At 41.7% G+C, this 12,128-nt stretch overlaps 1 protein-coding gene across 1 annotated transcript; it reads right to left on the reverse strand.

Moving 5' to 3' along the window:
• Nucleotides 1–1,710: 1,710 nt before the first annotated feature.
• DHRS9 (dehydrogenase/reductase 9) lies at nt 1,711–9,888 on the reverse strand. The gene is made up of 5 exons (XM_065638289.1): nt 9,874–9,888; nt 6,097–6,427; nt 4,214–4,472; nt 2,804–2,967; nt 1,711–1,961 (listed from the first exon to the last, which is right to left on the reverse strand). Exons 1-5 carry the CDS (start codon nt 9,886–9,888, stop codon nt 1,711–1,713), a joined length of 1,020 nt encoding a protein of 339 aa, XP_065494361.1.
• Between the last annotated feature and the right edge of the window lie 2,240 nt (nt 9,889–12,128).

Genomic DNA, 12,128 nt, shown 5'->3' on the forward strand with positions numbered 1-12,128 from the left:
CCTATAAGAATTTTAACTTTTCAGATGTAAAAGAAAACCATCCCTGGGATACTGTATAGTTAGGTAGTATGTAGATTTAGTTGTTTAACATACCTGATGGTGAAGGATTCCTAAGCTTCAACGGGGCTTCTTCCTCTCAGTAGCATACCACAATGCACCCTTCTGATTACGTAATATTTATTTTTTGGTACTTTGTTCAGCAAGAGCTTTAGGTTCTGTTCCTAACTTCATTTTTTCACTTGTGTTCTTTTTCCCTTATGAAAACAGTCCCTGCTTCTGGACTTACTCTCTTTCAAAGAAGGCTGATTTTTAGGGATTTCAGCACCTCTCTGTAATCTGCCACTGTGGGGCTGATAAATTATACCATTAAGGTTTTTCATGCACATTCTCTTTACAGCTGTCAGGCCAGATAGACAGAACTATCTCTCTGCAGGCATTTATCACGAAATGAAGTAAAATAAATCTATTCTTGAAGTCATTTGCCAGAGAATAGAACCTCAATGAAATAAAAGGTACTAAACACTTTTTATGTTCTATCCCTTTATTGCATGTATACAAACACACACGCCCCCCTCACACATACAGAGTGATGAAACTCTTTTTCTTACGTTTGGAGTTCTGACCTGGACAGAGTCTTTTTGTAAGCTTAATTGAATTGCACATTAATGATTAATCACCAGCACAGCTCTTTAGCAAATAAAACCTTTACCCCTTCAATTTTAACATCTCTAGGAACACCAGTTCGTGAGCCTCTGACCAGCAGCTTAACAGATAGAAATATGTACAAGAGGCACAGTAACCTCAGCTAACATTTTGCCATTCTCAACACGCTCTTTGTGCAGTCGAAATAATTTGCTGTAACATCCACTAAAGACCTATTTCATCTAATGAGTGAATTAATCAGCCTTTTAACTTGAAAAGCACACTCAGGGTGAAAGAAATGTGAATGCATACTATTTTTAATATTTTGCCTCATAAACTGTACTAACATTAGGAAGAAAATTAAAATATAAGTTTGGATGCTATGTTTGCATAGTAACACTACAATGTAGTTTTGATTTTTTTGCTGTAATTGCATATCTGTAAAATAGCTTGTGTTTTATCTCTACACAGTTGAATAGTCAGGTGATTAGATGTGTTTAAATACTGTAATGGTAATTTTTGGAATGTATTGCAATAGCTGGGCTTTGTTATTATTTGATTTCATGTCTTACTTTCAGAAGCTTGTGAAGTTTAGCAACTCCTGAATATGACCATAAACAAACCCTCTATGAAATAGATAACTAAATCTGACTAAATACATTCTGTAAGGTACAAGTATAAGATAGATGTTCTGAAAGGCCATTGTTTGATTTCATTTTCACTAGCAGCCTATATGTTGATGAAGTCTACATGAAAAACTGATTATTTTTGTGATTTATTTACTTTTTTTTAATTGGGTGAGTAGTATTAACCAACTTTGTAGCTGAATAATTTATGCATGCAGATCCTATAGAGGTGGCATTTCTGAGCATAAAAAATTATCTTCAAAAGCATGCTGGATTTACAAGCAATCTGCAAACTCAGAAATTCCAGGTAAGACGGGGTGGCGGGGGAGGGGTGCAGAAAATGTCTTCTGAAAGGAATTTAAGCAGTCTAGTATCTGGTAAAGAAGACAACCTCTGGTTTTGACAGAATATTTGTTTCCACAAAGCTGATATTGGTTTAATACTAGATGTTAATTAGAACTCCAGGACCTGATCTCCCAGTAGCTGCTGGAGCTGGAAACATCATACACAGCAGCATGTCAGATAAACAGCTTGGGGCATAGGAGAGAAACAGCCAAAATAACTTTGCATCCCATCCAGCTCTGTATCGTGTCCTGGGGTACTTTGCTATCAGGGCATGTTCCAGGCATTTTATGACCTTAGAAATATCAGAGTCACACAGTCTTTTCACTGATGATCTTTGAGCTTTTATATCTGCAAAGAAGAAAATAAAGCTGAAAGCATTTATATGCAACATTGTCTGTGAGATGATTATTTATGTTCGAAAGTTTGGCTACAGCTTCAGGCTTGCTTTGAACTAGTGGCTCAAGTTCTGAGAGCAGTATAGCTACAGCAGAGCAGAGACCAGAAAGGCTGAAGAACACCCAAAAGCCCAGTAAAGAGAAACCACCCTGGCCCATATTGTGAGCCAGATGCTCCCTACAGTCAGTGCAGCATGACACAGCACAACTTCACAGATATCAGTAAGTCATAAACTTAGCATATCGTCATAGCAGTTCATTCCCCTTGGGCATTCAACCTCTAAGTATGGGGTGACTAAGGATGGTAGCATGACATCGTATCTCACCAATCTTGTACAGAAATTAATAACACGGGCCTCATCTTAGATACACATAGTGCAGAACAGTCAGCATTGGGTTCTCAACGAACATTAATGAAGTCCAGCAAACGTTCACAGAATCACAGATTGGTTGAGGTTAGAAGGGACCTCTGGTCCAACCTCCCCTGCTCAATCTGCGCCGCTTAGACCAGGTTGCCCCAGACCATGTCCAGACATCTTTTGAATATCTCTAAGGATGGAGACTTATCAACTTCCCTGGGCAACCTGTGCCACTGCTTAGTCACCCTCACGGTAAAACTGTTTCATGATGTTCATCAAGAACATCCTGTGTTTCATGGTGCCCATTGTCTCAGGTCCTGTCTGTGGGCACCACTTAGAAGACCCTGTCTCTGTTGTCTTTACAGCCTTGCTTCAGGTATTTATATATATTGATAAATGCCCGCCTGAGCTTTCATACAGTACGTTTTCTACTTACATTCAACAAAGTATTTTTCTCCATAGGAGTCCCTGATCTCAGGAGTCAGTCTGTTCCAAAGTCTTAAGAGGTCTCTCTCGATGACATCTGAAGTAACTACTCCTGCCTTAAAGAAACTGTGCTCAACAATGCTTACTTTCACTCCAAAGTGCTGCATCTCTCTCCTAGAAGGAAAAAAAACCAGTAACCATCCCTGAACACCCAATTATGGCATAACCATTAAACTTAAGTAAGTTGAAAGTCTGTCACATAAATGAGTATTTGAGACTTTAATTCTTATCTTCAAATGTCAGAATAATTTTGAGATGTTAAAATTGACTTCGTAGCAGTGTACCTGTCCTGTAGAAGTGCAGCAGACAATTACCTCTGAGGAAAAAAAGCAGTGTCAGGTAGAGTCACAGCTTCCTGTGTGGTTTATGTTGGACTGATGCATAGGACACCGCAGCCAGCTGCATCTTAGCTGTGTATTATCAAACTAAACTTTTTACTCTTTCAAAACTGTTACATCATTTTAGCTTCCAGCAGAAACAGATTATTAAAGTGCTTGGGAAAAAGTAACAGTGAGCAAAAATTTTCAATTGGATTAGAACTTTATTCTCCATCATATAGTTAAACGGCTATGGTCAAGTGGCTAAATGTTAGTGAAATAAAGGTTAGCATGTTTTCTGGTAGTGTGGTTCCCCTCTGCGTAATTTTGACTTGCGGTGCAACTCCTTTGGGATGAAAATGACGTCTTTGTCTTGCTGGGCAGCTCAAGAGACCCAGGCAACTACATTTCAAATGTACCACGTGTGCATTAGCCCTTAGTTTATATTATATTTCCTTGGGGCCTATACTTTCCTTATGTAAGCATTCATAATGGTTTGCAACCATCTTTCCTAGTCCTGGTGAAGACTTAACTCACTGGGCTAGGCCTTAGCCTTCTCAAGGCAGTACAACACAACTGGTTTCAGTGAAGTGTGCTCAGCTTAATTTTCAGAAGGTACAAGTACCTTCGCTAATTGCTGCCTGGAATCTCCCAGCTCAGATTGTTGTGGAGCATTAGACCAGAATAAAATGGGTTGTAAATGGGCAAGTACAACTAAGTACAACTTGCCCAGGAATCTCTGGGTGTCTGACCAGGTTATACTGTTGATTTCCTTTCATGTACACAGTGCATTCACATGCCTGAAAGCAGCATGTTAGCTGTTTCTCCAGGATATGAAAGTTTTTCCCAGTGCAGTTTCCTGGTGGGTCTGTTCACAGTACTAGAGATTGAAATCCCAAACAAGTGACCAATATCCTGTTATTTTCCTTTCCCCCTTTAGGCAAGATTTCCAGAGAGAAAATGAGAGCAGCAGACATAGTCACTCTTCCTGAGCACATCTGGAATCTGTTCTTAGATTCAGGCATGTATTTCTAGCTACTCACCGTAAGGTGTCAGAGAAAGCTTCCATGCCCCACTTGGACAGGCTGTAGCCACCCCCTACAAAAGCCATGAGGCCTTTGGCATTGATTAGATTGACTACTCTTCCCTCAGCTTTTTTCAGAAGTGGCAGAAGCTTGAGCGTGATTTCAATCAGTCCCAGGAGACCAACATCCAGCACTGAATGGAAGTCTTCCATCCTCAGCCAGTCAGTGGGTGCTACAGGTGCTGTTCCTTCAGCATTGCTCACCAAGCCAAAAAGCCCTGAGAGGATTACAAACCCATTTATTTCAGTATATGGCAATATCTTGCCCTAGAGTTTCATATGTAGCACTGAGAACAGTGCACAGTCTGCAAAAATTTCAGTGAGATTGATACAGTTGTTTGGGGTTTGCTTGTAAGATCTACTCTGTACACCTGGCAAAATTTGCTGAAGAGATTAAGCAATGACTCTAAAAAAGCGTGGGTAAAGTATTAAAGGAAAACTATTTTGGTTGAAAATATGGGCCACCATACTGGGCTTTATGATCCAGATCTCTCAAATATGTGGGTTCCTAATATGAACTTACAGTCTTGTGAAAATCAAATGGTCTACGTAAAAGTGGAGAGACTGATTTTTCTGGTTTGGGGTCTAAAGGTCTGAACCAGTCATGCAGAATTAGTCAATGCTTCTAAAAATATTAGCTTAACCCTGTGTATTGATAATGCTGCTTTATTACCTTATAAATTACTTGAAGAACTTTAGATAAATAGTGACGCTTCCAAGAGTTTGCTGAGGACAGCCTGTGCCTGAAGGGAGAGGCCGAAAGTCCAGCACTCAGCCTCCATAAGGAGTTTCTCAGACTGAGGTGGCAGCTTTAGCAGCACTTACCCCGACTGAGAACGTGTGGATCTCCACAAACTGGAAGCAGAGGCCTGCTGCAGAAGGTAAGCACTGATAATTATGTTGTCCTTGCCCTCAATCAGTGCATTCAGGAATGGTCTGGAACCCTCATGATGAGGCCAACTGTTTTATAAGCTTTGAGGAGAAATTTCTACTGGTAGAAGATATGTGTTTTGCTGGTTTAGCTAGTTAATTAATTAACAAGCCTACTGAATATTTGGTGTAACTGTGTGATTCAGCTGGTAGCTGCAGTGCTGTGATCCCCTTTGGCAGCCCTTCATGTCTAGTCTGAGCTATCAGTGCTGAGAAAGAAACATATTTCCACAGTCGAATATATTTACCACGCAGATCTTTTTATCACCCTTTGCCAAAACCAACACTTAAGTCTTGTTTTTTAATTTCATTCATGGGTATCCAAGGACAAACTCTTCCTCCTTTGGACAAGTGCTCAGAGGTGTATGATAGCAGTAGTGGGAGCTCCCTGGGTAACAACTCTAAGAAAACTGGCTGCAACAGCAAATCTTAAACTGTTACAGTCAGTGCAGTTGTTGTGTGCGTTGCAAAAGTTGGACTTATTCAGCCATGCAAAACCACTCTTGGGCGTACTAGAGGAGGGCCAAAGAAGCCTCGCACCAGCCATTTTTAATTGGATGGGCTGGCTTTATTGTCAAGAAAGTCCTTTCTGGTACCAGTTAGCACCTCCCCCCACTGGGATTCTTCAAGTGCACCAAAAAGAGTCTGAAAAACACACTTGGGAATGATCTGGTTCTAATAGACTGAGCAACTAGATTTTTAGGCACCCTGTTGGTGAAAGCAAGGGGAAGCCCAAAAGCATTGCTGGAGAAAAGCTCTTTGAACCAAGAAATGACAGAACTGAAGAGCAGACATGTTTCATCAGTAAGATGAAAAATGCATCTGCAGAGAGTAGAGAGGCAGCAGAACTTTTAGCTAGACCAGATTTGGTTATATTGAATCATTTTTCTGAGAAGTTACCTTGCCACTTACCCTTGCCAGCCGTCTCTTCAGCCACAAACAGCACAGCCCTGGCAATGCTGTTGGGGTCAGCTAAGTTCAGTTTCACTGTCTTCAGTGAGAGTGAGGAGCAGGACCGTAGCTCCTGACCTCCTTTTACTGTGGAACATGCAGCAATGACACAAAATCCCCTTTTGTCAAGCCATTTAGCCAATGAGTTTCCAAGTCCAGTGTCACAGCTGGTTATGAAGACATACTTTCCACTCAGGTTTCTCACTCTGTGACTGTCTCTGATGAGCCGGTAAATGATCAGGGAAAGTATGGAAGCCAAAATTGCTATGTGCACTGAGTCTGAAAGTGAGAGCTACAAGCAAATACATTAGTGATCTAGAAAATGAAGCAAATGTGCTCAGCCAACCCCCCAGCTTCCTCAGGCACAATTCCCGTGAGGGGCTTTATTTCTGCTTGCAGCCCTTCCAGCTCACTGTGAGTTGGGGGAGAGCATGGGTACAATGTGATCAGGATTCATGAATAACACGTGCTTTGGCAAAACCTTACCCTTCCTCCTTTTCAATAGATTTCCACTGTTTTCAAGCCTTGCTGACCAGTCTTTCTAGTCAGCCCCATCCCTTCAATGTAATTCAGAGTGAAAGGAATGACTGTGCCACTTCTCACAGTAGCATCTGAGGTTTTTGGTGGACGTTGGTGATTATTTGTGCTAATACCGGAGAGAGAAATTCTACTGGGAAGGAGGACGATTCTCTTTGTCTGCCTGTATGATGCCAGCCAGGCTGCTCTTCTAATCTGTAGCACAGAAGCAGACTGAATATTAAAGGAAACCCACTGTATTAGGCCTGGTTGCTATAGCTCATCTGGTGTTCTTGTTCCTACTGAGTTCATGGAGTGATTTGGGTTTATTCTGATTCTAAATTTTGCTGTCACCTCAGCAAGTATGAATGGAAGGAATCTCAGAATCTGATAGTGAATGGGTGTTGGACTCTCATTAAATAATTAAATCAGTCACATAGCTGATAAATGATAACAGATTACAACATTCATTGCCATTTAATGATCTTATTTTACATAGTGGGGTGCGTCAGTAGCCATCTGAGCTACTGGTTAACACTTTCTGATTTTAAAATGTTAAGCAAATATATGCAGGTAAGAGTTCGTTCCTCCTTCCACTGCAACCTACAGAGAGGCTCCCACTGAATTTTTGGAGTGTTAGATTGGTCCCTGGGCTGCACTGGTTATTTTAGCAGCCCATCTCACTGTTGTTTTGATGCTGATGTAGTTGGCTCTCTCGTTGAGGTACTTCACTTAAATGCTTGGCTTTTTTTTGCTGTGAATATCCCTGTTAGATCTGACAAGGACTGCAGTGTTCCTCAATGTGCGCCCTTTGGCATGATCTTTGTAATGTTTCACTGAGTTGGTGAGAGGACTCACGGAGTGTGCTCTGACAAAGTGCCATTAAAACTGTGTGAAAGAGCTCACGCTAATTCAGGCTTCTGTGCTGTAAAACAAAGTCTGAAAACAGGATGTTGCAGGAGCTGATCATAGATACATCCAGTCCATTTGCAATGACGTGCCAGGCAATGACATTTCCTTTGACTGCTGGTTTAGAATTTGGAGCCAAGCTAGACACAAAGAGAGAAAGGAGTTGCTACCAGCAGGCTCTTATAACCACATGCCAACACATCTCAGCAAGCTAGTGCTGTATAATTTTAGGACTCAATTCACCTTTGCCCCAATACAGAATTAAATGAAATAATAAGAGATTTGGGGAAAAGATTAACCTAATTGGAAACAGGACCTGTAAATCACACCTCCCTTCCTTGGCAGTGCTGTAGGGAGGAAGCAGCAGGCAGTGAGCTTGCCCTACTGGAAAGTGGGTTAAATTTGAAACTGGGCTCTGTGGAGGAGTCTTGGCCAGAATGCCTGCTTGGCTTCTGTGAGATAAACACCTGGGACTGCTCTGGGTAGTGTTAAGTTTTTGTGATTAGGTAGCAATAATTAGCACAGAAGTGCTGTAAGACAAGGGCCTGAGAGGGCAGCACCGCGTGTGGAGCCTCTGCTGCTACTCACCCCCCTACCAGCCCTGGGCCAGTGTTCCAAAGCCTGTAATCCTAAACTGCCTAGTTCTCCCTGAGAACCAGAGCTCCTTTTCCGATAACACGTGGGCATTTGGTGCTGAGCACCATGGTGGGTTTTGCTCTGCTGGAGCCTTCTGCCAGTGTTTATTCTGCTAGATGATGCCATTGCTGCTGGAAGGAATCTAGGTGAGAATCAAAGGAGATAGTCGCAGTTAAAGTTTTCTTCCAAGAACATTGTTTAGTTCTATCAATGTAAAATGTTATGCAAAATATTTCTTGTTTGATAATTGTGGAACACTACAAAAGCCATTTTTCTTCCAGGGGCATATTGATGTAGAAATAGCTGCCTGGAGTGGCAAAGAGTGTGTTTCAAAGGAAAATGTCAGAGTGGTATTTCACAAGTATTGATATATCTTCATAAATATTGAATTCTGCTTACTAATGTAGCCAGTAAATAGCTAAAGGCAAATTCTGCTTTCCATTAGAACTCTTGATATTTGCCTGGCAAATTGAGAACTCTTGGGATAGAGCTTGGCTTCTTATGCCTAGACAAGTGCCTTTATGAAAGCAATTGATTTTAGAGAAAAGCAGCATGAGGACACTGAGGGCCCTCTGAGATCGTTAGACGACTGCAAAATCCAGCATCCCTCTGTTTCTCTGCACCAAAGGAAACTGAAACACACATAGACCACATTGAAGGCGGGTGTCACTGTTTTGCTCCCACAGCAAGTTTGCTTTGGTAGTCGTGCCAAAGAACCTCAGGTACGTTTGAGGTCTGGGGTCCGAGTGTGCTTTGGATTCCTTCATCCGCCACTGTGCTGGCAGTGCAAACCTCCAGAAGTCAGTGCTCTGCAGTGGGTGAGCTTCCTCCCAGGCCTGATGAGGAAGAACTGCCAAGGGGAAACATAGGGACTGGAGTTCTTCAGAAACAGCACTCGTAGCACTCAGGGGAAGGTTTAGATGTATCAGACAACGCTCTGACAGATCACCCAACAGCTCTCCTAGGAAGTACAAACTTTAGTAATAAAAGAGCTGCAGAGCTGCAAACCCCCTGGTCTTCAATTAACAAATTGAACAAATATGCAGGCACAAACGTATCACATCCCTCCCTCTTAGGTGTGCTATTCCTGCACATGCAGGGCTTTGCACTTTGGTTTCATGGAAAAGGAGTGTTTTTTTCATATCCTGTGTAAAAATATCAGTGTGATAATCCAGTCTGGTGGTCAGCAGAGAACTTAAGATCTTCCTTAATATATCACCTTAAAAGAGGCACATCTCCAAACTTAACTGCCCAGCATTTTGCCAGGAAATGAATGTAGTCTGGTACGATGGGGGCTGATTTCTCAGCATGATTGTGTCTTTCTTTGTATTGCTTGCACTTCATAATTTTAGCACAACATAGGTAAAAGACACAAGAAAATGAAACCTGGTAAACTCTTAGATGAATGAGCCAGTAATTCAAAATAACGGAGTAGAGAAAAATTCCCAGTATCGTGAGGAACATTTCTGCGTTAGCATTTTCTTCAGACTCTGTAGGTGCTTAGATAAGCAACAATTGTTAAAAATGACTCTTGAAAGGAAAGGACTGCATGTTCTCTTGTCTGTGCACTCAAAAACAAGTGTTTAGTTTGTTCTCTTAGCTATTCTGCAAACACATTTAATGGGAACTGCTCACTATAACAACAGCCACGAGTTCTGGTTTTGTGACGGTACTCACATTCTGGGGAGACATCTGCAAGCTCAGTCTATGCCTCCAGGTGCTCACAAGTTGCCTTCACCGGTTGTTTCCAGCATCAGAACATAGAAATTGCGCAAGTCAAACTCATAAGCTTGTGCACCAAGACCTGCATGATAGTTTCCAGAAAAATCTCAATGTAAATTCTGGCTGGTGGTGCTTTCTGATCGCTGTGCATCAGCTGACAAGCACAGCCTCTCTCGCTGTCGTTGATAATGACTTGTGCTGTGACACTTCTACCTTAGCGACTTACTTGGTATTAATCTTCTGTTCATGCCTGCCTATCCTATCTATGTTGTATAAGCATTGGTGGCTAAATATAGTAATAGACAGAGCCTGGGAGGCTGTCAAGACTTATTAGGGAGGACTAATCTGCTCAGCTGGAAAGGACTGATCTGTGCTTCCTCTTGAAACCAGCAGGAGTCTTTCCATTGATTTAACAGGGCTTGGTTCAGACCTCCGCCTTTTTCTCCTGCATGTGAGCGAGTTATTATTTATGTCTCCATTTATTGCCACAAACGCTTTTTTATATAGGCTGGCTGCCTAAATGCAAGTATGTAGAGCCATTTTACATGTCTTAGGGAATCCCGCTCAACCTCTGGCAGATGCTCCAGATTGGTACTGTTCCTAATGGCCCCATCTCAAATCTGTCAGCCCTGTTTAAGTGTCCCAGTACCTAAAATGGCACTATATATTTAGGCACACAAATTGTTCCTTGTCTGTCTTACAAGAAGAAGCCGTGGTGGTCCTCAGGATTAGTTTGCAATTTTCTCTAGATCTCTTTAATGATTGGTATAATTAAGAGAAGAGGCTTGGAAGAGCAAAGCTTAGACAAAAGTTACTATTGTGCAATAACTCCTAGTATGTATTTTTTCTGGATGGGCAGCTGCTGGAAATTTTTAGGTGCACTTTTAAATTAGGAAAATTAGGTTCATATTGCAAAGACATCTCAGTTTCCTTGAGAAGAGCTGCTTCTGCAATAAGGCCTCTGCGCACACTAAGATAGGTTAGTTGTTAATCTATAAGAGCACCAAGTATGCCACAGTAATACTTGAGGACAGCTTGTGTGCCCAACAGGCTTTATACCTTAGTCTTCAAAAGTGGCGTAGTCTTAGGTTTACCAAAGGCACTTTTAAGAACTAGTCCTAAGTGTCTAATGTTTTTCAATTTTATACCAAGTGCCAGGATTGTAAATCAGCTTCGATTCTGCATGTGCCAGTTTTCAGTCAGTATGTGAGTGTTAGGAAGAAAAAAGAGTGATCTTTCCTCATAGTGAGTGTTATACCTTAAGTTGTCATTAAATCCTTCTACCCCAAACTTTGAAGGAAAATAGCCTCCACCACTGAATGCTAGGCGACCTCCAACACTGGATACATTTACTATCCTCCCCTTTGTTTTTTTTATCACGGGAAGCATATGTATTGTAACATTTATGAGTCCAATTAAATTAACTTCAATTGGTTCTCTAAAGTGGTCAATATCCAGCCAGTCTGTAGGAGTTGGTGGCCTCATAATCCCGGCATTATTGACAAGTCCCCAGAGACCTGCAGGGGAAAAAAAAGAAGGAAGTCAGGAAGCAAATTTTCACCTAATGTGTCAAATAAATTGAACTGGGTGAGACTTCACAGAAAATCAGTGAGGGAGCAGGTGGGCAATGAAGATTTGGAGGAATTGCTTAAGAATGTCCTGTGATATTCAGCTTTATTCTCAGTGTCCAGGTTTTATCACCACACTTTCCATGACCCTTTGCATAGTCTTCCCCTTGCCACAGCATTTTGGGCAAGGAGTGGTGTCGGCTTTTTTTGTGGGACAAAGGGCAGTAGAGGGAGGTCAGGTATGGCAAAGAGCAACTGCACTGAGTGATGGGAAATGTGTGAGGAATAGACCTGGTCCTTGATACACGCAGAGTGTTCTGAGACACAGGCAAGTGTGCCCTGGTTCTGAGAGCAATGAGGTGCCAGGACAATAAAAAACCAGCTCTTGTTAACAAAAAAAAAAAAAATCCTTCTCAAAACTTTGAAAACAAGATGGGAACTGTGACAGAGAAAGCTTTTACTATTCATTTTCCCTCTACTGGCATTGTATATTGTAGCAGAGAACATATGGCTCACATTGACTGACATAACCCAACTGGAAGTAGGAAGCATTTTTTAAAAATGAACAGTCAGCTCCAAAAAATGAGGTGAAGGCAAGGAAAAATTACTAGATTGATTCGAAAAATATTTCTGAGCCCTCAG

Source organism: Caloenas nicobarica, chromosome 6 (assembly GCF_036013445.1).
Source record: "Caloenas nicobarica isolate bCalNic1 chromosome 6, bCalNic1.hap1, whole genome shotgun sequence".
NCBI classification, from domain to species: domain Eukaryota; kingdom Metazoa; phylum Chordata; class Aves; order Columbiformes; family Columbidae; genus Caloenas; species Caloenas nicobarica.